Source organism: Lagenorhynchus albirostris, chromosome 16 (assembly GCF_949774975.1).
Source record: "Lagenorhynchus albirostris chromosome 16, mLagAlb1.1, whole genome shotgun sequence".
In the NCBI taxonomy this organism is placed as follows: Eukaryota; Metazoa; Chordata; class Mammalia; order Artiodactyla; family Delphinidae; genus Lagenorhynchus; species Lagenorhynchus albirostris.
The window spans coordinates 8,687,774-8,714,248 of NC_083110.1; the positions used below are offsets into that span (position 1 = coordinate 8,687,774).

The 26,475-nt window shown below is 43.1% G+C and overlaps 1 protein-coding gene across 1 annotated transcript in view; it reads left to right on the top strand.

Moving 5' to 3' along the window:
* The window catches only part of RYR2 (ryanodine receptor 2), a 542,915-nt gene extending 525,337 nt beyond the window's left edge, over positions 1-17,578 (top strand). Inside the window, exons 102-106 of the mRNA XM_060126891.1 lie at positions 1,138-1,294; positions 2,726-2,790; positions 4,890-4,990; positions 5,901-5,952; positions 16,088-17,578. Coding sequence (XP_059982874.1) covers positions 1,138-1,294; positions 2,726-2,790; positions 4,890-4,990; positions 5,901-5,952; positions 16,088-16,183 — 471 coding nt within the window. The 3' untranslated portion in view covers positions 16,184-17,578. The remainder of the gene's footprint in view (positions 1-1,137; positions 1,295-2,725; positions 2,791-4,889; positions 4,991-5,900; positions 5,953-16,087) is intronic.
* Positions 17,579-26,475: the final 8,897 nt, after the last annotated feature.

The window sequence follows — 26,475 nt, forward strand, 5'->3', positions numbered from 1 at the left end:
ATGGAGAGTGTGGACTTATCCTAAATAAAGATAAAACCCTAGATGCTTAATCCAGTGGTCCTGATGTTGCCCCCCTCAGAGGACACTTGGCAATGTCTGCAGACATTTTTGATTGTCTGTGGGGTGGGACGCTACTGGCATCTAGTGAGTAGAGGCCAGAGATCCTTCTAACATATGCTACAGTGCATGAGACAGACCTCACAACAAAGAATTACCTGGCCTAAAATGTTAATGATTTTGAGGCTGAGAAACCCTACCCCAAAGCGCTTTACTGCACCCCTCTTTTTTGGCAACGGACACTTGCAGCTGTACATGTTGTCGGTTGCTTTAAAGTTTAAACAGTGAGCTGCTAGTTCTTCCCTGCCTCTCTCATTTTTCTTTATTCTAGACATTAAAGGTAAAAATTTTTCGCATTTTATTCCAATGTGATAGATGAGAGGATGGTAAGTGTTAAGTCTGGTTTTTTCCTCACTTAATTTCTAACATTCCATCCAGTTATACAATGGACTTTTACTTCCCCATTCCTTTGTCTGTTATGCTCACAAAAAAACTGAACAGTGCAATTAAATATAGTTTTGTGGCCCTTACTGTGATCCTAATGGGATAACCTTATGCCTGATGCTAGTGAGGTATTTTTCATTTCCCGCAAAGTATGACAGCAGGCGCTAAGCAGACGATGCAGCACAGAGTTTTGTTTAAAAGACAGCAGAGGGCTTCCCTGGTGGCGCAGTGGTTGGGAGTCCGCCTGCCGATGCAGGGGACACGGGTTTGTGCCCTGGTCCGGGAAGATCCCACATGCCACGGAGTGGCTGGGCCCGTGAGCCATGGCCGCTGAGCCTGCGTGTCCGGAGCCTGTGCTCCACAGCGGGAGAGGCCACAACAGTGAGAGGCCCGTGTACTGCAAAAAAAACCAAAAAAGAAAAAACAAAAAAATAACTATAAAAGACAGCAGAATGTAAGAGCCAAGTGTTTGCATCACAATTACAAATACTGAAACAAAAAGAGGTGATGTAGAAGGCAAGGATGCTCATCATTTCCACAGTGAAGATTAGGAACAAGAGAGACAATCTTAGGTGTGTTGAGTATAAAAATGGGCAGTGGTCCTCCAGGAAGTGAAGCCATTCCTCTCTTTTCCAGTGCTATATGTTCCACATGTATGTCGGGGTACGTGCCGGAGGGGGTATCGGTGATGAAATTGAAGACCCAGCCGGCGATGAGTATGAGATCTATCGAATCATCTTTGATATCACCTTCTTCTTCTTTGTAATTGTCATTCTCTTGGCCATAATACAAGGTAAGCATCATCCTCAAGAAGATCTAGAATTTGACCTACATATTGTTGAAGCTAACATTAAAGACAGGGTAAGAATGTCAGGTGTTTCTTAGAAAAGCCAAATAGAACTCTTCCGTTCAGTGTTTCTTCATTGGAAATCTGTAGAGGGAAAAACAAAGAAGCAAGGGACCCTGCTCTGGCCGGGAGATGGCTACAGGTTTCTCTGGCCTCCTTTCAAATAACAGAATGGAAAGAGCACTTTCCTGGGTCTGATTTCCTGCCCTGCTGCTGATGACCTTTACAACTAGTGGTGGGTGAGCCATTTAGCCTCTTTGGGTCTATCACATGGAAATTATATAAAGCTCTAAGCCATGGGTTATTGAAAAGATTTCTTTAAAAATGATGTCTGTTCCGTGTGCCCTGGGAGCAGAATGCTGTTCTTCACATTTGACGAAACTGCGCCATAGTAAGTCTAAGAAACTTGGCTGAAGTGTACAGCTGAAAAGTGTCAGGGCTGGAATCCAAAGGCACAGGGTCTGGACCCAGAGCCGTCACGTGCAACCACTGTGCCACGTTGACCCATTCGATCTTCCTTTTACTCCAAGGGAACTTGGAGCGGGTAGTTTCTTCCTCTCCTTTTATTCCAAGGTAACTTTTTTTCCCTCAGAAAAATCATTCATGTTGTCTTCTTCTGCTTACACATTTATCCTAGCTTGAATTAAATGTCTATAAATGGGACATTATCCTCTAAATTCCACAGGCAAGAAAATGATACCCTTTTATCAGTAAAGTACAGGAACACGTTTAAAGGATTCATAACCCTTCCTTTATGTCTTTATTGAGTGTAACAAGAATGTGTTTACAAGAGGGCAAAGTCATATAAAGCACTTGGAAGAAAACATACAGCCCGGCAAGTCACAGGAGAAATGGGAACAGAGCAGCAGGAAGCCGTTAGTTGCTGACTGTTGCAGTCAATAATGCTAGGGAAAGTTTATTGATGATGAACTTGCGAAAAAAATGATTTGAGAAAAACTCCTCACAGTTAATATGGGCATGTTTGATTTGCAAATTAGCACTTGACAATCTTATTAGTGGCATTTTTCTGTACTTTATGACCATCAATCGCCATTGCTCCTTCTTGGCGTGAAGCAGGTAGTAACATACCATTTCTTGATGCCAAGGTAACCCAAGGTTTCTCCTGCTGTCACATCATTTTTAAACCCCTTTTCAGGCAGTATGTATGTGCCCTGGGAACTGCATGTATGTCTGCCCCCCAAAGACAGAACGCTGCTGCCCTCGTAGGAGTATCTGGTGTGCGCTCACATCTTCTGCCAAGCTCTGAGCATCTCTCAGTCTCATGGTCCCTTTCCTTGGGAGGCTTAGCCAAGGGGCTGTGAATTTCATTATCCTTCTCTGGTTGATAGATTAAATCCCGTCTTTACTGAACACTAGGTTTAATTATCGATGCTTTTGGGGAACTAAGAGACCAACAGGAACAGGTCAAAGAAGACATGGAGGTGAGTCTCTCCGTTTCTGACTCTGCGTTTTTGTTGTTGTGGACACTGCCTGTCCCCACTGTCTTTTATCACAGAATGACGACTGTGGGAGAAGGGGGAGGGACATGAACAATGCATGGCTTCATTGGCCTGTTTTTGATTCAGGCAATACATGTAGTTGGGCACGGCTGCCAGGCTGTGTGGTGGGCTCCAGGGACGTACAAACAGTAGCGTGGCGTCATCTGCCCCTCCAGGAGGGGGAGACCATTCATTCAAAATGGTGGATCCGCCGACAAATAAGTAACCAGGACACCGTGAGCAGTGTGATGAGCTCTTTATAGGAGGAAACCCTGCGTGCCGGGGTCTCTGGGGCTGGTGTCTAGTTGCCTCTTGTATGATCAGGGGCGTACTTAAAAGAAGGGATGCCCAAGCTGAGGCCTGAGGATCACAGAGGTGTGGATTTGAGAGAGAGAGCGAGCGAGCTCAGGCCAGTTTTAGGCCACCTCCCCACTCCGACGTGCCCCACCGTGCCCATCACCAGGGGTACCGTTCACATTGGATTCTGTGAAAACGTCACCGCCTGACATTCTATATACCAAGACTCTGATCTCAGGGAATTTGATATGCAGATTTTTTTCTTGGAAGCATAACTGGTTCGGGATGAAGCATTACTTTCTAGTAAAGGGGCTGGAGAAGAAGGCCAGCTAATTAAGAGCCTGATCATGCATTTGAGAGATTTACAGTGTGACTGACAGGCTGGGAAGCAAGAAAAGCGTTTTAAGCGGGGCAGTGAGGTGATCAGATTTCACATTTTAAAAGATAGCTGTGGGTGAAGGGGGGGCGAGCCCGGCACTGGCACACCCAGGGACAGGCAAGCAGCTGCCAGCATTTTCTAGGCAGGAGATGATGAGGCTTTTGCTAGAGGCGTGCCACTGAGGATGCAGGAGGCAGTACTTTGGCATGGAAAGAACTTGGTGATTGGCCAGATGCAGAGCATGAAGCGTCTGGAGCAAGCGGGGACGTTGCTGAGGTTCCGTCCAGCATGAGCCTCTAGAGAGAAGCCTGGTGGCTCAGTTACACACAGAGCGACCGAGAGCGGTAACAAAGAGGAAGGGCGGTTTCCTGGGGAAAGCTGTTACGTGGGAACCTGTTTAGTTAAGAGACACTGAATGGCGTACAGGACTGGACTGCTGAATGGAGGCTTTCTGCTGTCAGCAGCTGTTGATCAGTAAGGCAGGGAGAATTATAAATTACCTTAATCATCTTGATTCTAGGCTCTCGCATCTAGGGCATCATAAATGTGCCTCTAACGGTATGAAACAGCTTCTGATTTGCAGGGAAGATGGGCATCTGGAGCCACATGAGGACAATAACTATTGAATTCATTTGAGTTGATACACAGGAGAGGCTAATGATAAAACGGAAGGCCTGCTTCTCCCCGGGTTTTGGGTACCAGGCCTGCAGATGGCAGACCTAGCGGGTGAAGAGAGATGGATGGGATGGGAGGGCAGCGGAGAGAGCAGCGGTCCTGTTTCTAGAGTGGACTGCCATCCCAGTACATGTATATCGGTTGTGTGCCTAGCATGATGCCTGGCATGTGGCGGACCTTCTCTGAATCGTTGATTCAACACCTCACGGCTTGGTATTTGGTTTGGTCCTCCCCAGATGGAAGGAATTTGTGCCTCCCCCGCTCCACCAGCTTGGTCATCAGACTTGGCTAGGATAGATACAAAGTTTGTGGTTTCAGCTGAGGACACATTCAGTCCTACCTAGATAACTTGAGCCAGCGTAATGAACAAGAGTGATCACCGAGCCTGGGCGTGTTCACTTAGGCTGGAGGAAAGAAGAAGACATTGCTTTGCTTTTCGGCCGTCATCATCTTGTTCTCTTCTTTCTGCCTCTGTTACTTCTTGCTGTTGGTTCCTATGTCATTTAAACCCCACGGCAAGATGTAGTGGTGGCAACAGTTAAACTGATACTCAGGTGCTTGGCACGGTCTTCTGGGATGATCTTTTACGTAGACCGAATCAACCCAGTAGCTGCCCCTGAGTGGTGAGCTGTGTTTCCCTTTTGATTTGCTTTCTGAACTCTGACCTTTGCATACTGCCTTTGTCTTCTAGACCAAGTGCTTCATCTGTGGGATAGGCAATGATTACTTCGACACCGTGCCCCATGGCTTTGAAACCCACACTTTACAGGAACACAACTTGGCCAATTACCTGTGAGTGTGCCTCACTCGGACTCCCCTACCTCTCCTGACACCCCGGCATCCCCCACCTCAGGAAGCTGGAGAAACAGGACAGAGAGCACCTCTCGGAGGGAAAGACCCACAGCTAGTGGTTCTTTGGACTTAGGAAGTGAAGTTGCAGCCCTCCACGTGAACAGTACCTTCTAGAACATGAAATGAAAAGGTGGCCAGGATGAGAACATGTACCAAGCCTCTCAGAGAGCTTGGGCCGTGTCTTCCATTTCGAACAGGAATGCTCCAGCTGCTCCCTAGAGATATGTGAATCTTCATGTCTCTTTACTGAAGAATCACTTTAGGCACCGCTGCAAACAGTTAAATGTTGTATTTTGTTTTTAATACATAGAAATCTATTACTTGAGACTAGCCAAAGCAGTACTTCAGTCCAATATTATTTCTTAATCCGTTTCTTACCTGATTTTAATATCTAACAGAAAAGATCTAGAAAAAAAAAGATATAGAGTAGCATTGTAGCAATTAAAAAAAAAGTGGGTTTTGGAATTCACAAGTGTGCAATATTAGACAAGTTATTGAACCTTTTTAATTATTGGTTTATCCAAATGAGGATTTCAATTCCTGCTCCATGAGTGAATGTGGAAACAGTTGCAGGCAGGGTCTGGCACTGAGCCTGATATAAAGCAGCTCCCAAGAGGTATAACGTAATCTGTGAACACATTATAGCTCCTTTGAAAAAAATATTTTAAAAGCTGATTAAGCTTTTGGTCCCCATGGCTTTTTTTTTTTTTTTTTTTTTTGGCCCTGCAGGTTTTGACCCAGTTATTTTCTCTGCCATGAAGAGTTATTAGTCCATGGCAGGATCAGAAGTATCTGTTTATGCTGATATTTCCATACAATCCATTTCTGATTACTCTCTCTGTATCTGTAGGTTTTTTCTGATGTATCTCATAAACAAAGATGAAACAGAGCACACAGGACAGGTAGGTAAAGAGTGACCATACATCATCTAAAAGAAATGATGATAAAAGAATCTCTGCATTTTGGAATGTGTACATTAAACATTAACTCTGGAATTACTTTCAGATATTAGTCATGGTATCTTAGTATCAGATATTAGTCATGGTATCTTAGTATAACATTCCTGTTATCCTGGATGTGTATGCAAAGATTGCTGTAGTAGAAAAAGTAAAATTAGAATTGCACATTTATTAGCTGAAAATGCTGAGTTTGGGTTTTGATAATTATAATATACTTGATTGCTTAATCAGATAGCAGATGATTTCAAATGAACTTCATTCAATAGTATTACAGTCATTTAAAAATAATTGCATATCCTGGGACAAGATGGCAGAGTAGAAGGACCCTGAGCTCACCTCCTCTCAGGAGCACACCAAAATCACAACTGAATGCTAAACAACCATTGGTTAAAAAAAAGACTAGAACCTACCAAAAAAGATATTCTACATCCAAAGACAAAGAAGAAATCACAACGAGACAGTATAAGGGGTGCACTTGCAATATAATTAAATCCTATACCCACCCCAGATGGGTGACCCACACACTGGAGAATAATTATATTGCAGAACTTCTCCCACAGGAGTGAGAATTCTGAGCCCTATATCACGCTCCCCAGCCTTGGGGTCTGGCATCAGGAGGAGGACCCCCACCCCCACCCCAGAGCACTTGACTTTGAAGCCAGCAGGACTTGAGTGCAGGAGCTCCAAAGAACTGTGAAAAACAGAGATGCCACTCTTGGAGGGCACACACAAGGTCTTTGTGCCCCAGGACCCAGGGCAAGAGCAGTGACTTCATAGGAGCCTGGGCCAGACTTACGTGCTCGTCTTGGAGAGTCTCCTGGGGAAGCAGGTGTGGCTCACTATGGGGACAAGGACACTGGTGGATTCACTGGCCTGAGCTCTCCCAGAGGCTGCCATTTTGGCACCAAGACCTGGCTCCACCCAACACCCAAACCACCAACAGGGTGAGAACGCAGACCCACCCATCAGCAGACAGGCTGTCTAAAGGCTTCCTGAGTCCACAGCCACCTCTAGACACGCCCCTTACCTGGCCAGCCCACCAGAGGGCCAAGACCCAGCTCCATCCACCAGTGGGGAGGCACCAGTTCCTCCCACCAGGAAGCCTGCACAAGCCTCACCCACTAGGGGGCAGACACCAGAAGGAAGAAAACTACAATCGCCTCCACACTGTGGAACTGAGTCTGCAAACACAGGGCAGAAACTACCCTGATGAGAGGGTGATGAGAGGGGAGTGTACTGCTGGGACACATAGGACATCCCCTACAGAGGGCCACTTCTCCAAGGTCAAGAGACATAACTGACCTTCCACATACATAAAAATACAAATAGAAATTCAGACAAATGAGATGGCAGAGGAATATGTTCCAGACGAAGGAACAAGATAAAACCCCAGAAGAACAACTAAGGGACGTGGAGATAGGCAACCTACCTGAGAAAGAGTTGCGAGCAATGATCATAAAGATGCAAGAACTCAGGAAAAGAATGGATGCACAGAGTGAGAAGGAACAGGAGGTTTTTAACAAAGAGTTAGAAAATATAAATAGCAACCAAACAACTGAACAATACAATAAGTGAAATGAAAAATACAGTAGAACAAATTGATAGCAGAATAAATGAGGCAGAAGAATGGATAAGTGAGCTGGAAGATAGAGTGGTGGAAATCACTGTTTCAAAACTGAATAAAGAATGAAAAAAAATGAGGACAGTTTAAGCAGCCTCTGGGACAATGTCAAAGGCACCAACATTCACATTATAGGGGTCCCAGAAGGGAGAGAGAGAGAAAGGGCCTGAGAAGATATTTGAAGAGATAATAGCTGAAAAATTCCCTACCATGGGAAAGGAAACAGTCACCTAAGTCCAAGAAATATAGAGTCTCAGGCAGCATTAACCCAAGGGGGAACACACCAAGACACACAATAATAAAACTGACAAAAATTAAAGAAAAATATTAAAAGCCACAATGGGAAAGCAACAAATAACATACAAAGGATTCCCCATAATACTATCAGTTAATTTCTCAGCAGAAACTCTGCAGGCCAGAAGGGAGTGGCATAATATATTTAAAGTGATGAAAGGGAGAAACCTACAACCATGAATGCTCTACACAGCAAGGCTCTCATGCAGAGTTGATGGAGAAATCAAAAGCTTTACAGACAAGCAAAAGTTAAGAGAATTCAGCATCACCAAATCAGCTTTATAGCAAGTGCTAAAGGAACTTCTCTAGGCAGAAAGGAAAAGGCAACAACTAGAAAAAAAATTACAAAATGGGAAAGCTCACCTGTAAGGCAAACATACAGTAAAGGTAGGAAATCCTTCATACACAAATAGGATAACTAAACCAGTAATCGTGAGAGGAGAGTACAAATGTAGGATATTTGAAATGCATTTGAAATTAGGAGATCAGCAACTTAAAACAATCAAGTATATATATAGACTGCTATATCAAAACCTCATGGTAACCACAAATCAAAAATCTATAATTGATATAGTTGATAAAAAAAGGAATTCAAACACAACACTAAAGATGGTCATCAAATCACAAGACAGGAGAACAAAATAGGAAAGGAAGAAAAGACCAACAAAAGCAAATCCAAAACAATTAACAAAATGGCAATAAAAATATACATATTGATAATTTCCATAAATGTAAATGGATTAAATGCTCCAACCAAAGGACACAGACTGGGTGAATGGATACAAAACCAGGACCCGTATAAATTCTGTGTACAAGAGACCCACTTCAGATCTAGGGACACATACAGACTGAAAGTGAGGGGATGGAAAAAGGTATTCCATGTAAATGGAAATCAAGAGTAGCAATACTCAGATTAGACAAAATAGAGTTTAAAATAAAGACTGCTATGAAAGACGAAGAGTGACACAAAATAGTAATCAAGGGAATAATCCAAGAAGAAGATACAACCATTGTAAATATATATGCACCCAACATAGGAGCACCTCAATGTAGAAGGAAATGTTAACAGACATAAAAGGAGTAATTGACAGTAGCGCAATATTAATGGGTGATTTTTAACACCCCACTTACATCAATGGACAGATCATCCAGACAGAAAATCAATAAGGAAACACAGGCCTTAAATGACACATAAGACCAGATGGACTTCATTGATATTTATAGAGCATTCCATCCGAAAGCAGCAGAATACACATTCTTTACAAGTGCACATGTAACATTCTCTAGGATAGATCTCATGCTGGGCTAAAAAGCAAGCCTCAGTAAATGTAAGAAAACTGAAATCATATCAAGCATCCTTTGTGACCACAATGCTATGAGATTAGAAATCAATTATAGGAATAAAACTGTAAAACACACACAAACACATGGAGGCTAAGCAATATGTTACTAAACAACCAATGGATCACTGAAGAAATCAAAGAGGAAATTGTTTAAAAATACCTAGAAACAAATGGCAACAAAAACTTGACAACCCAAAACTATGGGATGCAGCAAAAGCAGTTCTAAGAAGGAAGTTTATAGCAATACAGTCTAACCTCAGGAAACAAGAAAACTCTCAAACATCCTAACCTTACACCCAAAGCAACCAGAGAAAGAAGAACAAACAAAACCCAAATTTAGTAGGACAGAAATCAAGATCAGAGCAGAAATAAATGAAATAGACACAAAGGAAACAATAGCAAAGATCAATGAAACTAAAAGATGGTTCTCTGAGAAGATAAAATTGATAAACCTTTACCCAGATTCATCAAGAAAAAAAGGGAGAGACCTCAAATCAGAGGTCAGAATGGACACCACAGAAATACAAAGGATCATAAGAGACTAGTACAAGCAACTATATGCCAATAAAAGGGAGAACCGGGAAGAAATGTACAAATTCTTAGAAAGGTACAACATTGCACCAGCAAGAAATAGAACATATGAACAGATCAGTCACAAGTAGTGATATTGAAACTATGCTACCACCAACCAATGGATCACTGAAGAAATCAAAGGGGAAATTAAAAAATACCTAGAGACAAATGACAATGAAAACACGAGGTTCCAAAACCTATGGGATGCAGCAAAAACAGTTCTAAGAGAGAAGTGTATAGCCATGTAAACTTTATAGTTACAGCCACATAGGCTCAAGAACCAAAAAAAAATCTCAAACAACCCAACCTTACACCTAAATCAACTCGAGAAAGAACAAACAAACCTCAAAGTTAGTAGAAGGAAAACAATCATAAAGATCAGAGCAGAAATAAATGAAATAGAGATGAAGGAAACAATAGAAAAGATCAATGAAACTAAAAGCTGGTTCCTTGAAAAGATAAACAAAACTGAATAAATCTTTAGCCAGATTCATCAAGAAAAAAAGGGAGGGCACCCAAATCAATAAAACTAGAAATGAAAAGGGAGATGTTACATAGGAAACCACAGGAACACAAGGGACCATAAGAGACTAATACAAGAACTATATGCTAATAAATGGACAACCTAGAAGAAATGGACAACTTCTTAGAAAGGTACAAAGAATAAACAGAAATAGGAACAGACCAATTACAAGTACTAGAATTGAACCTGTGATTTAAAAAGTCCCAAAAAACAAAAGTCCAGGACCAGATGGCTTCACAGCAGAATTCTACCAAACATTTAGAGAAGAGTTAACACCTATACTGAAACTAATCCAAAAAACTGCAGAGGAAGAAACAGTTTCAGACTCATTCTATGAGGCCACCATCACCCTGATACCAAAACCAGACAAAGATACCACAAAAAAATTACAGGCCAATGTTACTGATGAACATAGACACGAAAATCCTCAACAAAACACTAGCAAACCAAATCCAACAATACATTAAAAGGATCATACACCATGATTGAGTGGGATTTATCCCAGGGATGTAAGGGTTTTTCAATATTCCCAAATCAATCAGTGTAATACACCATATTAACAAATTAAAGGATAGAGACCATATGATCATCTCAATAGATGCAGAAAAAGCTTTTAATAAAAGTCAACATCGACTTATGACAAAAACCCTGCAGAAAGTAGGCATAGAGGGAACCTACCTCAACATAATAAAGCCCACATATGACACATCCACAGCTAACATCACACTCAGTGGTGAAAACCTAAAAGCATTTACTCTAAGGTCAGGAACACGACAAGGATGTCCACTGTCACCCCTTTTACTCCATGTTGTTTTGGAAGTCCTAACCCCAGCAATCAGAGAAGAAAAAGCAATAAAAGGAATTCAAATTGGAAAAAAAGTAAAACTGTCACTGTTTGTAAATGATGTGATATACTACACATAAAAAATCCTAACGATGCTACCAGAAAACTACTAGAGTTCATCAAGGAATTCAGTAAAGTTGCAGGATACAAAATTAACACACAGAAATCTGTTGCATTTCTACACACTAACAACAAATAATCAGAAAGAGAAATTAGGAAACAATCCCATTACCTAAATGTCCATTGACAAAGGAATGGGTAAAGAAGATGTGGTACATACATACAGTGGAATATTACTCAGCCATAAAAAAGAATGGAATAATGCTATTTGCAGCAACATGCATGGACCTAGAGATTGTCATACTGAGTGAAGTAAGACAGCGAAAGACAAATATCATATGATATCGCATATATATGTGGAATCTAAGAAAATGGGTCAAATGAACTTATTTACAAAACAGAAATAGAGTCACAGATGTAAAAAACAAATTTATGGTTACCGGGGGGAAGGGGAGAGGGATAAATTGGGAGATTGGGATTGACATATACACACTACTGTATGTAAAATAGATAATCAACAAGGACTTACTGTATAGCACAGGGAACTCCACTCAATACTCTGTAGTGACCTATATGGGAAAAGATTCTAAAAAAGAATGGATATATGTATATGTATAATTGATTCACTTGAGGAAACACAATATTGTAAATCAACTACACTCTAATAACAAGTTAAAAATAAAAGAATTTCATAAGGACAAAAACAAACAAAGGAAACAGTCCCATTTACCATCGCATCAAAAAGAATAAAATACCTAGGAATAAACCTACCTAAGGAGACAAAGACCTGTACTTCGAAAACGATAAGATGCTGATGAAAGAAACCAAGATGACACAAAATGATGGAAAAATATACCATGTTCTTGGGTTGGAAGAATCAATATTGTCAGAATGAATAAACCAAGCGTCCCTAGTGGTGCAGTGGTTAGGAGTCCACCTGCCAGCACAGGGGACATGGGTTTGAGCCCTGGTCCAGGAAGATCCCACATACCGCAATGCAACTAGGCCCGTGCACCACAACTACTGAGCCTGTGCTCTGGAGCCTGCGAGCCACAACTACTTAAGCCAGTGCGCCTAGAGCCTGTGCTCTGCAACGGGAGAGACCACTGCAATAAGAGGCCCATGCGCCACAATGAAGAGCAGCCCCTGCTCACCGCAACTAGAGAAAGCCTGCGTGAATCAATGAAGACCCAGCGCAGCCAAAAATAAATAAAATAAATTTTTTGAAAAATGAATAAACTACCCAAGGCAATCTAGAGATTCAGTGTAATCCCTATCAAATTACCAATGGCATTTTCAAAGAACTAGAACAAAATTTTTTTTAATTTGTATGCAGACACAAAAGACCCCAAATAGTCAAAGCACTCTTGAGAAAGGAAAACGGAGCTGGAGGAATCAGGCTCCCTGACTTCAATCTACACTACAAAGCTACAGTAATCAAGACAGTATGGTACTGGCACAAAAACAGAAATATAGATCAATGGAACAGGACAGAAAGCCCAGAGATAAACCCACACACCTATGGTCAACTAATCGATGATTAAGGAGGCAAGAATATGCAATGGAGAAAAGACACAGTCTCTTCAACAAGTGGTGCTGGGAAAACTGGACAGCTACATGTAAAAGAATGAAATTAGAACACTACCTAACACCATACACAAAAATAAACTGAAAATAGATTAAAGACCTAATTGTAAAAACAGAGGCAGAACACTCTTTGACATAAATCACAGCAAGATCTTTTTAGATAACACCTCCTAGAGTAATGAAAATAAAAACAAAAATAAACAAATGGGACCTAATTAAATTTAAAAGCTTTTTCACAGCAAAGGAAACCATAAACAAAATGAAAAGACAACCCTCAGAATGGGAGGAAATATTTGTAACCAACAAGGGATTAATCTCCAAAATATACAAACAGCTCATGCAGCTCAATATCAAAAAAACAAACAACCCAATCAAAAAATGGGTGGAAGACCTAAATAAACATTTCTCCAAAGAAGACATACAGATGGCCTAGAGGCACATGAAAAGATGCTCAACATCACTAATTATTAGAGAAATGCAAATCAAAACTACAGTGAGGTATCATCTCACAACAGTCAGAATGGCCATAATCAAAAAACTCTATAAACAATAAATGCTGGAGAGGATGTAGAGAAAAGGGGACCCTCCTACACTGTTGGTGCGAATGTTAATTGGTACAGCCACTATGGAGAATGGTATGGAGGTCCATCAAAAAACTAAAGATTGAATTACCATATGACCCAGCAATCCCACTACTGGGCATATACCCTGAGAAAACCATAATTCAAAAAGATACATGCACCCCAATATTCATTGCAGCACTGTTTACAATAGCCAGGACATGGAAGCAACCTAAATGTCCATCAGCAGAGGAATGGATAAAGATGTGGAACATATATACAATGAATATTACTCAGCCATAAAAAGGAACGAAATAGTGCCATTTGCAGAGACGTGGACAAACCTAGAGACTGTCATACAGAGTGAAGTAAATCAGAGAAAGAAAAAATATCATGGAATATCACTTATACATGGAATCTAGAAAAATGGTACAGATGAACTTATTTGCAAAGCAGAAATAGAGACACAGATGTAGGGAACAAACTTATGGATATCAAGGGGGAAGGGGGGTGGGATGAACTGAGAGATTAGGATTGACACATATACACTACTACGTATATAATAGATAACTAATGAGAACCTACTGTGTAACACAGGGAACTCTATGCTCCATGGTGGCCTAAATGGGAAGGAAATCTAAAAAAGAGGGGAGATATATATATATATATATATATATATATATATATATCATAGTAATTATTTCATTTATATATATATATAAATTCACTTTGCTGTACAGCAGAAACTAACACAACATTGTAAACCAATTATATACTCCAATAGCAATTAAAAAAAAAGAAATCCCAGAAATAAACCAACGCACCTTTGGTCAATTAGTTTACAACAAAGGAGGTACAATATACAATGGAGAAAAGATGGTCTCTTCAATAAGTGGTGCTGGGAAAACTGGACAGCTACATGTAAAAGAATGAAATTAGAACACTCCCTAACACCACACACGAAAATAAACTCAAAATGGATTAAAGACCTAAATGTAAGCCTGGATACTGTGTAACTCCTAGAAGAAAACATAGGCAGAACACTCTTTGCCATAAATCACAGCAGTATCTTTTTGGATCTGTCTCCTAGTGTAATGGAAATAAAAACCAAAATAAACAAGTGGGACCTAACAACTTAACATCTTTTGAATAGCAAAGGAAGCCATAAACAAAATGGAAAGAAAACCTACAGACTGGGAGTAAATATTTGCAAATGATGCAACTGACAAAGGATATACAAAATATATCCAAAATATACAAACAGCTCCTACACCTTAATATCAAAAAAAACACCAACCCAATCAAAAATGGGCAGAAGACCTAAATAGGCGTTTCTCTAAAGAAGACATACAGATAGCCAAAAAGCACATGAAAAGATGCTCAGCATTGCTAATTATTAGAGAACTGTAAATCAAAACTACAATGAGGTATCACTTCACACCGGTCAGAATGGCTGTCATCAAGAAGTCTACAAATAATAAATACTGAGAGGGTGTGGAGAAAAAGAAACCCTCCTACACTGTTGGTGGGATTGTAAATGGGTACAGCCACTATGGAGAACAGTATGGAGGTTCCTTAAAATACTAACAATAGAGCTACCATATGATCCTGCAATTCCACTCCTGGGTATATATCTGGAGAAAACCATTAATTTGAAAAGATATGTACCCCAATGTTTACTACAGCACTATTTACAATAGCCAAGACATTGAAACAACCTAAATGTCCACTGACAAATGAGTGGATACAGAAGATGTGATACACACACACACACACACACACACACACACACAATGGAATATTACTTGGGCATAAAAAATTATGAAATAATGCTTTTTGCAGCAACATGAATGGACCTAGAGATTATGATACTAAGTTAAGTAAGTCAGACAAAGACAAAAGTCATATGATATTTCTTGTATGTGGAACCAAAAATAAAATGATACAAATAAATTTATATACAAAACAGAAATAGAGCCACAGACATAGAAAACATCTATGGTTACCAAAGAGGAAAGGAGTGGAAGGGATAAATTAGGAGTTTGTGATTAACATATACACACTACTATATATAAAATAGATAGCAACAAATACCTACTGTATAGCACAGGGAACTATTCTCAATATTCTGTAATAACCTATAAGTGAAAATAATCTGAGAAAAAAATATATGTATGTGTATAACTGAATCACTTAGCTGTACACCTGAAACTAACAACACTGTAAATCAACTATACTTCAATTTTAAAAATTAAAATAAATAATTGCATATTAAATGTTTAAGGTTCTGCCCGAGCTATTTGAAATTCTCCCTCCACAAATTCACCTGCCATTGTTAATAGTTTGAATTTGAATGGTACAATTAAACAAAAACAATAGTTTTAAGGAACCCTCAAAATCATATATCACAAATAGGTTTTTATCATTATTATATTACAGTCAGGATGAAGATTGATTATTTATTAGTAGAAATAAATAAGACCTGGTATAATTAGGAACTATCTAAATGAATTTGGGATTATAACTATGTGTAATACACCATTATATGTATGTGACATATATATATATGTATGTAAAATAACAAATTTGAGTCTCTTTCTATCTTATATTTTGTGGTAACACAGAGATCCTAGGGAAAGACATGTTCTTAACACATTGCCTTTACTTTTACAGGAATCTTATGTTTGGAAGATGTATCAAGAAAGGTGCTGGGAATTCTTCCCCGCTGGGGATTGTTTCCGGAAACAGTACGAAGACCAGCTAAATTAATCTCAGTCCCAGATCACCTCCGAAAACAAACACACACACACACACACACACACACACACACACACACACACACACACACACACACACACACACACACGCTCTCTCTCTGTCTTTGTCTCTGTTCTTCTGTTTCTAGACTCTCTCTCTCTCTGTTCCCTTGGAAACATCTGCTGATTTTCTGAACTGCCAGCATTATATGCTTTCTCAGAGCAGTGAAGCTGTGTTTCTCAAGACTTGACTGTGTTTTTCCCCCACCTAGTGTATTTTCTTTGAGAATAATGACTGAAGAATAATCTAAATTCATACAAGGACAAAATAGGAACTTTGGAAAGAAAACCATTCTGGAGACTCTCAATTGTTACACACAGATTTCCTTCTGAGACTCCTGGAAATCAGCTTGCACTATGGGGCTTTCACAGAGAAGCGTGGCAGCCACACTCATCCGGCCTCTTTATTTCACCATCCAGAAAGGAACTCTCTAATGGTCACAGAGCACTGTAGCACTTACCAGATTGCCGTGGACACCAGTTACGAAGGGAAATAGTGCCTTACTATATGTGGGTTGAGCTATGCAGAAGATATGTGCATGAAAAAACATCTTTATTTTCCTTATGTCGACTTTTTTTCTTAGTTAGATTGATTTTTGTGAGGGTTTTTTTTTTCTTTCATGCTTTTCTTTGGTGGGGGAGGGTAAGAAAAGCAGTTTGCGTGCACCTTTTAAAAAAGACGGGTGGCCTGTCTCAGGATGAGAGGAGGTTCTTCTCATTCATCCAGATTCCCATTTCCCCTCCCCCTGTGCTCTTATTCTGGTAATGCTCTGATGCAATATTGCAACTTTATGAAATCTTTGTATGAAAACAAAAAGACTGCAAAAAATATACTTTCAAAAGAAATAATTCATTGCATGTTTATTATGCAAGTTTAAATGAACCAAGAAAACCTTCAGAAGCAAGTTGATCCACGTGAAAGAACTTTCATGATAATTATATCCATAGTAATAAAGTGTCGTGGGCTTAACTGTATATTTGGAGCCAGTGTCATCCACCAACAATGTGATACATTATGAACTTGACAGTAGTTTTGGGTTTTTCTCTTTCTTTCGGCCACCTGTGATCAGTTGTGGATTAAGGACTTCTTGTCAGGCCATTTTTTTTAATATCAAAGCTGAAGCAATATCCATTCAGGGATTTCATCAGTTGCATCAAAAAACACGGATAATAATATATCAATCACTCCATTTTGAGTCCTTTTAAATGTAATGCGAATCTTTACAAATAAAAAAGAGATTCAGAATGGAAGCAAGGTCATTTTGCAAATATTGGAGCTCTTTTATTACAAGGTCTGCTTGTTAATTTTAGAATTGTAAAACTGCTCTGATTAAACTATTTAACTTTCTCACCCTCTTTCTCAATTTCACTTATAACTGGGATGCATCAGAAAGCCTTGAGCTTGTAAGTTGTGTGTGTCTAGCGCAATCCGAACACTACCTTAAGGCCTGTCATACGTCCCTGTAGCTAGCAAGTTTTCTGCTTTTATGATTACGGAACCTCAGAGCTATGGAGCATTCTGAATCACCTAGCTCCACCCCTGTCATTTCCTTGTCTTGGGGTCGTCCAGATTTCTTGGAAACCACCAATAACAGAAAAATCACTGTCTCGCGCATCATTTTAATTTTTAATCAGCTTTCATTTTAAGAACTCTTCCTTGTTCAGGGCAAATTCGTCTCCATGCAACAACAGGGCTTCATTTTCTGTCTTAATCTGGAAGAGGACTGGCACGCCAGTAAGTGATATATGCCACGTTCCAATGCTAACTGAACAGGTACTGTGTACCAAGGGCAGTGCTGGCTATCTACTGTCATTTTTCAGCCCATTGGCACATCACAGCTGTGGTACTTAGATTTTGCATTTGTCTTGAAAAACTTTGCCCTTCTTTCTTTCTAGGTTCTTTGGCAGGTTAAATGGACATAAGACAGGTTCACAGGAGAAAAACAATTTTTTTATGTACGTGAGCCCCACAAAGACATGAGAGGCTCCCAACAGTGAGGCAGCTGAGGCTTATGTGCCATCCTGAGCTCCGGAGAAGAGAGTGGGGTCTGGGCCTTCAAAGGGAAGGAAGACAATTCACAGGACGGTGGCAAGAGCAAATATTTGGTAAACAAGTTTTTGCCGTGCCAGGTAGAACAAACAGGCCCTGCTGGGCTCCCCCCAGCCTCCCACACCAACCCACACTCTCTGTAGTTATCCCTGGTGATGGTTCTCTTCCTGGACCAGGTCTTCTATCTGAATTCTTTTAGACACTTAAGGAGGAGGTGAAAAGCTCTTCCTGAGTCTTCTGAGGCTTGATTGACTTCAGCTCAAAGTAATCCACATGCCAGAGTGGCACATTCTGGGGAGGCTCATACTAAACTTCTCAGGAACATTTTTATTTGGGTGAAGGAGTCAATTTGTCCGTGCTGTGGGAATGCTCAGTCCTGCTCAGGGAGGTGACCTCATGTTCTGAGGAGTCTGGATAAAATAAATGAGGTCAGCTCCACAAAACATCCAAGACCACGTTCCCCTTTGCCACAAAACACTTCAGAGGAAGCACGCAGCGGAGAGGAATAAATGTTATTCTGGGACATAAAGTCTGACAGATTCAGGTCTTCTGTTCATAATGCCAAAGTCAGAGTTGACATGAAACAACAGTACAAGTGAGAGGTGAGCGAACAAATTCCTAGTTGTCCCCTGGATTCTGCGGATTCTTGTAGACTCTCCTGATTGATGGCTCCTGGCTTTAGAGCCCTGATCGGTGACAGACAAGTGCTCAGGGAGAAGCAGAGAAAGGCTGAATTCAGGAAAGGAAGCTTCCTTCCACTCGTGGCCTTTGGCCATCAGTGTTGGAGGAAGACTAAAGGCGCAGAGCTGGTCACTTTAGAAACTGTCACTGGTGCTGTCAGTGGCCGACAGAGGAGGAGGGTACCTCTTTGTTTCCGTCTCAAGGCCTCAAAGGGGAAGGGGCAGATTTTCTGCATTGGCGTTATTATTAAATCTCCCAGGAAATGTTGCACGAATTACAAACACACTGGGACTCTCTACTTCTGTGATTAAGCTCAGGGCTGCCTAACTCACACTGAAGAATGTAATCCCCTCAGAAATTTTCAAGTATTCAAACAATCACAAAGAGTATCATAATATCCTGTCTTCATGTCTCTGCTTCTACTCTCTCAGCCATTTTTCTCCCTTTCTTATTTCATCTATTCCTACCCCACTTCTTTTCTATGGAAACATCTCTTGATCCTACTCCGTAAGATAAACAGCTAAAGCAGGCAGTTAGCTAGATAGGAGCAGAGCAAGGTGGGCAATGGCCTAATGGCAGGAACCACACACCTAACAGCCGGGGTCCTTGGGTAGACAAAGAAAAGTAGGAACTTCCAGACCGACAGGAAACCACACATTTTGGGGTGACAAGTGTCCTGAAGGCAGACAAAGAAAGGTGGGAAAAGGCGGGACTCTCTGGTGTCCATTGTAACCTTTTGGTCACTATGCCCTCATTACAATAAAACTAGCCTTGCATATAAGAAGTTCTTATCGTGCACCGATGCCACGATACTTCCAATCAAGGCTAAATAAGGACAAAAATCCTTCCTCCCCTCAGGAAGGTGGGGCTGATGAAAATCAGGGAAAAGAACCCCCAAACCTCTCCCTCCCAAATGAATATTCCACCTCTTCTTTTCTACATCCACATAAGAAGTTTCCCAAAGAAACTCAGGGCAGCTACTCACCGGAGCCTGGCTGCTCTCCCCTAGGGAGCATACAATCGCTTAAATAAACCCTTGCTTTACTTTCCTGACCTCCCGCCTTGTCCCTGAATTCCTTCTGCGACGAGACAAGAAATTAGCTGCCAGTATCATCTTTGGCGAGGCAGCCAGGGGAGTTCGGTAAGCCTCAGCCTCTCGCCTCCCTTACGCTTGAGAGGCGCTGCCTTGCTTCCTGCCATTCATTTCTCCCCCCTCCATTCCCTCCCTCTCTCTCTCTCTCTCTCCCTCTCTTATTGCCTGTCCCATTTTCGGACCTGTTGTTGCAAAGATGTGAGCAGGAGTCGAGCATCTAAAAGCCGCTAGGGCACTCGCCACTGGAAGACTCTCCTCCGGCTGACAATAGGTCTGTCCGCCCACCTCAAGGCAATTTCCGGGCAACGTTTTTAGGCACACAGTTAAAAGCATACCACCACCCACTCCCTGCAGCTACCCTTATAGGCTTATTATTGGTCCACCTATGCCTGACTATCCTTGTCTCTCTCTGTATCCCTATCTTTTACTTTCCATTCTTTTTTCATGCCTTACTCTGCTGGAAATGGGGAAAGTGAATCTGCCAGGCATTTTCCAACCTTGCCGTTAGGTCTTATACCTCTCATTACTCGCAAGGCACGTCAGGAGAAGTTTCCAAGCATTCTCACAGGCGGCTAGGGACCCAAACCATAGGAGCTTTGCCCTCTGGGTTTGCCTTATCCACCATTTAATTAGCTGTCCTCGGGTTCAATTGTGTGGAAGTATAAAATGCGGCCTTACTCAGACTGTAAGAGAGTTCACACCGTGCCCATGGCTGTTACGGTCCCTTCGGGAGCTCCCTTGTGCCGTGGGTGGTCTGTGTACATAACCCCTGGTGTTGGGAAGGGGGACAGTCCTGCCCCGTGCGGTTGGAACCAGCGGCGGTGGCGCTGCATCTGGGCTGCCATCCTTCTCCACTCGCCTCTGCACGGCGCCCTGCATTCGGCCAGCCCCCTCCACGGTCCGCCACACAAGCGGGATCCATCCCCGCCCCCAACTCAAACTGTGGGCACGGGGCAGTTCATGCTGGGGGCGGGACGCACACATGGCCACGCCCCAGGGACACATGACCCCCGTTTGCCATGCTTGCCTCCCCTGGGTTGCGTGATTGGGAGTGTTCTCACAGGGCTGTCGGGCCCTCCATCCCACCAAGTGCAGACAGAGTGCCTCCACCTTGGGCCACCATATCCCCCCCCACCCCCGGCTGGTGGCGCTGCCCGCTGCATGGAGCATTCTGGGGGCGGGGGCAGGGTAGCACCCAGGCCAGGGGGTGCTGCCCACAAAAGGGAAGGGAAAAGAGAAGATTTTTCACAAACCACCTCCCTTAATGGCCAGTGCCTGTTTCCAGAAATATACCATCCTCTTAGGGAAAAAAAGCTGTAACCTAAATAGGTCCTGGAGCTATGAGGATGTCTGTTCTAGAAGTACATACCCCAGAACACAGAGATTAATCGTTGGCCACAGAATCTATAGAGAAACCTTCAGGACGGCCACTCATCCTGGGTACTGCAGACACCACGACAGGACACAGGCCCCAGGATGCTGGGGCCAGCAGCATCGCCGTATGGGGGAGTAGCTAACCCCCACTGTGACCAGTATGGAAGGGACTAGGTGGACAGGGACACCTGGAACAAGTCCTGTCCTAGGGAACTGCCACGGGACCTCCTAACGCCAGTGCACCTCTCTGTACGGGAGCACCACCTCCCTGAAGGAATGATAGGAAACACCTCTTCCATCACCAAGGACTGACCCCTCAGGTGCATTCTGACTCCCTAGGACAAGTTTCCTCTAGATTGTTTAAAGTGAAAAAAAAACGTGCTTTCTTTTGTAACACAGCCTGGCCCCAATATAAACTTGAGGACGATGAGGCCTGACCAGAAAATAGGAGCCTCAACTATAATGCATAACATCCTACAGTTAGACACCTAAATGAACAGAAGTTCCTTATGTTCAGGCTTTTGAGGCCCTAAGAGAGAACCTGGAGCTACGCAAGTCCTATGTTAGGGAACCTTGCTGGCTGGGACCCATTCAGGCTACACCAAAGCCCGCTCTAGTGGCATCTGTGGAGGAACACAAGCTCCAGACAGAAGCCCCAAGCCCCACACTCTCACCATCTTCAGCTCCTCCCCTGCCCTATAAGCCTCTTTACCCTTCCATACCAGCAGTGCAGCCAGAGCTTCCCAGCCCCTTCAGGAAGTAGTAAGTGGGCCTCAGGGAGTTACTGGAGTCCACACCCCTTTTTCTTTCTTTTTTTTTTTTTTGGTACGCAGGCCTCTCACTGTTGTGGCCTCTCCCATTGCGGAGCACAGGCTCCGGATGCGCAGGCTCAGCGGCCATGGCTCATGGGCCCAGCCTCTCCACGGACCGGGGCACGAACCCGTGTCCCCTGCATCGGCAGGCGGACTCTCAACCACTGCACCACCAGGGAAGCCGCACACCCCTTTGTCTTTGTCCGACCCACTGCTGCACTCCCTTAGGCTGATTCTCCGAGGACCCCCGCTGGCTCACTGAAGAATTCCTGGGACTAACTCTATCCTTTGACCTTACCTGGAAGGACCTAAATATTGTTCTTTCCCACAGCTGCACCACTGAGGAAAGACCCATATTTGGGCACAAGCTCAAACATATGCCGATGGATTACATGTCACCCAACCTCACCAATGCCCTGTGGACATGACAGCAGCGCCTCTAATGGATCCCAGTCGGGACTATTGGCCAGGCCAGCCTGGTATCGCTAGAAGGGATCACATGATCCTCTGCCTTACTGAAGGGATGAAACAATGCATAATGAACCCTGTTAACTATGATATGGTTAAAGAGATCACCCAAGGCCAAGATGAAAATCCAATCCTACTTCAAGCCCAATTGGTATCAATAGGTACTCTCAGAAAGTATATGAATATAGATGCAGACACTTTTGAGGGACACATAGTATTTGCAACCCACTTCATTAGCCAATCAGCCCCCGACACTCATAGAAAGCTTCAAAAGTTTGCCATGGAGCCCCAAACGCCTCTCAACCTTTGTACTGATACGGCCTTCAGAGACTTTAGCAATAGAGACCAGGCTGAGGAGGAAAGGAAGGAACAGTGTGACTTAAGAAAGGAATGACTGCAGGCTAGGCTTTTGGCAGCCATCACGACAAGACCTAACCCACCACCCGGTCACCCCAAAAGTACTCCTAGAAGACCCCTGCCAGGAAAGGGAAATTTTTTTAGCTGTGGGAGCCCCAAACACTAGAGGAAGGAATGCCCAGGAAACAGGTCCCAGCTACACCCAGGATGCCATGCCCACACTGTAAGAAGGTACACCACTGGAGGAGGGCATGCCCCCAGCTCCGAAGCAAGTGAGGTAATTCCCCCACGCCAGTCACGGCAGTGTTTGACTGACAGGACCCAGGACCTCCCAGGGCTCCTGAGGAGACCGTCATCATCACACAGGAAAAACTGCAGGAGACGTGACAGGTAAACTTCTCCAGTTTCTAGTGGACACGGGAGCCACTTACTTTGTCCTGACTTCTCACACTGGGCCCCTTGCCCCCGAAACCTGCTCTATTATTGGAGTAGAAGGAAGACCAAAGCTAAAACATTTCACCACCCCTCTACCTTGCACCTGGGGAAAGATACTTATAACTCACAAGTTTCTTGTCATGCCTGAATGCCCTAGACCATTACTTGGAAGGGACTTTCTCTCAGCCTTGGGGGTGACTCTTACTCTCCCTGAAAACCAAAAGCAAGGAATATTTTTGGCTGGACTATGTATTATACGAGACATGGACAGTCCAGCCCAAAATATTCCCCCAGAGAAACGTATAGATATACAGGTCTGGGATCAGGTAATCCCAGGGAAGGCAAAGTTTGTCACTCCTATAAAAATCACCCTAAAAGAAACTAACAACTTCCTTTCCAGGCAGCAACACCCCATAAAACCAGAGACTCCAACCCCTAATCTCAAAATTTATCAAATATAGGCTTTTGGGCTTCCCTGGTGGCGCAGTGGTTGAGAGTCCACCTGCCAATGCAGGGGACACGGGTTCGTGCCCTGGTCCGGGAAGATCCCACATGCCGCGGAGTGGCTAGGCCCGTGAGCCATGGCCGCTGAGCCTGCGCGTCCGGAGCTTCTGCTCCGCAATGGGAGAGGCCGCAACAGTGAGAGGCCCGCATACCGTAAAAAAAAAAAAAAAAAATATATATATATATATATATATATATATATATATATATATATATATATAGGCTTTTGGTGCCATGTCAATCTCCCTGTAATACTCTAATCCTACCTGTCCTCAAACCTAGTAGGGAATATAGAATGGTCCAAGATCTCTGAATCTTAAGTGAAGCTGTAATTCCTCTTCATCCAATTGTTCCCAACCCATACACAATCCTTACTTGGTCCCAAAGGATACACCTGGTTCACAGTCCTTGATCTTAAAATGCCTTCTTCTGTATACCTGTTCGCCCTGATTCTCAATACATGTTTGCTCTTGAATGGACTGACCCAGACACTAATGAGACCCAGTAATACACCTGGACTGTCCTTCCTCAGGGATTCCAGGACAGCCCAAACCTGTTTGGCAAGGCCTTGGAACTAAGGAAACTAAAGTTAGATATGAGGGCATTATTACAATATGCAGATGACTCCTTATCTGCAGCCCTTCAAAGGAAGCTTCAGACCAAAACACTGTACAGATCTTCAGTTTCCTGGCCTCCAGGGGTATAAAGTATCCCCCCAGAAAGCCCAAATTTCCTCCCAGAGGGTCACCTACCTGGGACACGTTCTAAGCCAAGAGAAGCGCACCCTTACGACCCAGCATAAGGAAGCAATCCTCCATTTACGATGACCACACACAAAGAAACAGCTCAGAACCTTCTTAGGAAGGGCTGGGTTTTACAGGATTTGGATCCCCAGGGTTGGTCTCATGGCAAAACCATTGTATAAGGCCTTGAAGGGAATGGACACAGAACCTCTGTATTGGACCGGGAATTTACAAAAAGCATTTGATTAGATAAAGACAGCCCTGACTAGTGCCCGAGCCCTACAGGGATCCCAGACCTTAACAAGCCCTTTACTCTATTTACCTCAGAGAAACGGAATAGCCCTGGGAGTTCTCACCCAAAAAGTAGGGCCAGTTCCATGGCTAGTGGTATATCTCTCCGAGCAATTGGACCCAGTGGCCTCAGGATGGCCACGCTGTCTGAGAGCCATAGCAGCCAGCCCTGCTAGTTGAAGAGGCCACAAAACTCACCACGGATCAACCCCTGGAAGTATTAACCCCACACCAGGTACAGGGAGTATTAGAAATTAAAGGACAACAATGGCTGACGGGAGGCTGCCTCACAAAATATCAGGCCATCCTTCCTGACACTCCTGAAGTGACCCTTAAAGTATGTCAGGCCTTAAATCCAGCTACCTGTATGCCAAGAGAAAGCCCAGGGGAGTTGTCTCATTCTTGTACTGAGACCATCAAACAGGGGTATTCCAGCAGACCTGACCTTAGGGACCAGCCCCTCGAGGACCCTGCTGCTGCCTGGTTTACTGATGGAAGTAGCTACATGTGATGGCGTCCAGAAAGCAGGGTACGCCATCGTAGATCTACATGAGCTCGCAGAGGCTGATGCCCTGCCACCCCAAACCTTGGCACCAGAAGCCAAGCTTCTAGCCTTAGCTCGAGCTCTGAGGCTAGGAAAAGACAAGAGGATCAATATCTATATGGATTCTAAGAATGCACTTTTGGTGTTACATGCACATGCTGCCTTCTTGAAACACAGGGGACTCCTGACTGCATGGGGCTCCCCAATTCAGCACTGCCAGGAGATCTTGGAACTCCTACAGGCAGTACAAGACCCTAAGGAAATGGCAGTTATCCACTCTAAGAGATACCAGAAGGGAAATTCACACTAGTAAAAGCAAATAACCTGGCTGACAAGACAGCAAAGAGTGCAGCTCTTAAAACCCCTTCAACTCAGGTTACCTTACTCCCTCCATGTACCAACCCCCAGCCTGCTTTTGCCACCCAGTATATAAATAAGGAAATAAAGTAGGCTAGAACTAGGGGATATCAAAAGGGCCCCGAGGGATGGTGGATTAAGGAACATACAATAATGCTGCCCAGAGCATTACAATCGAAAATTTTAAAGGCACTCCATGATCCCTCTCATCTGGGGAGGGATGCTTTGACTAGCCTGGCGGAAAAAGCTTTTTCTGGCATAGGCCTTTCTCAGACTATCTTAGAAATCACAAAGGCCTGTAACATATGCTACCGTAACAGCCCAGAGGGAAAACAGGCCCCCACCCCTCCTCCAGCCCATCCAAAGAAGAGGAACTTATCTGGGAGAAGACTTTACCCAGATGCCATCCTCCCAGGGAGATAAATACCTCCTAATTTTTATTGGCACTTTCACTGGGTGGAAGGATGCCTTTCCAACAAGGACCAGAGAGCTTAGGAAGGTAACGAAGGCATTATGAAAGAAAATAATTCCTTGGT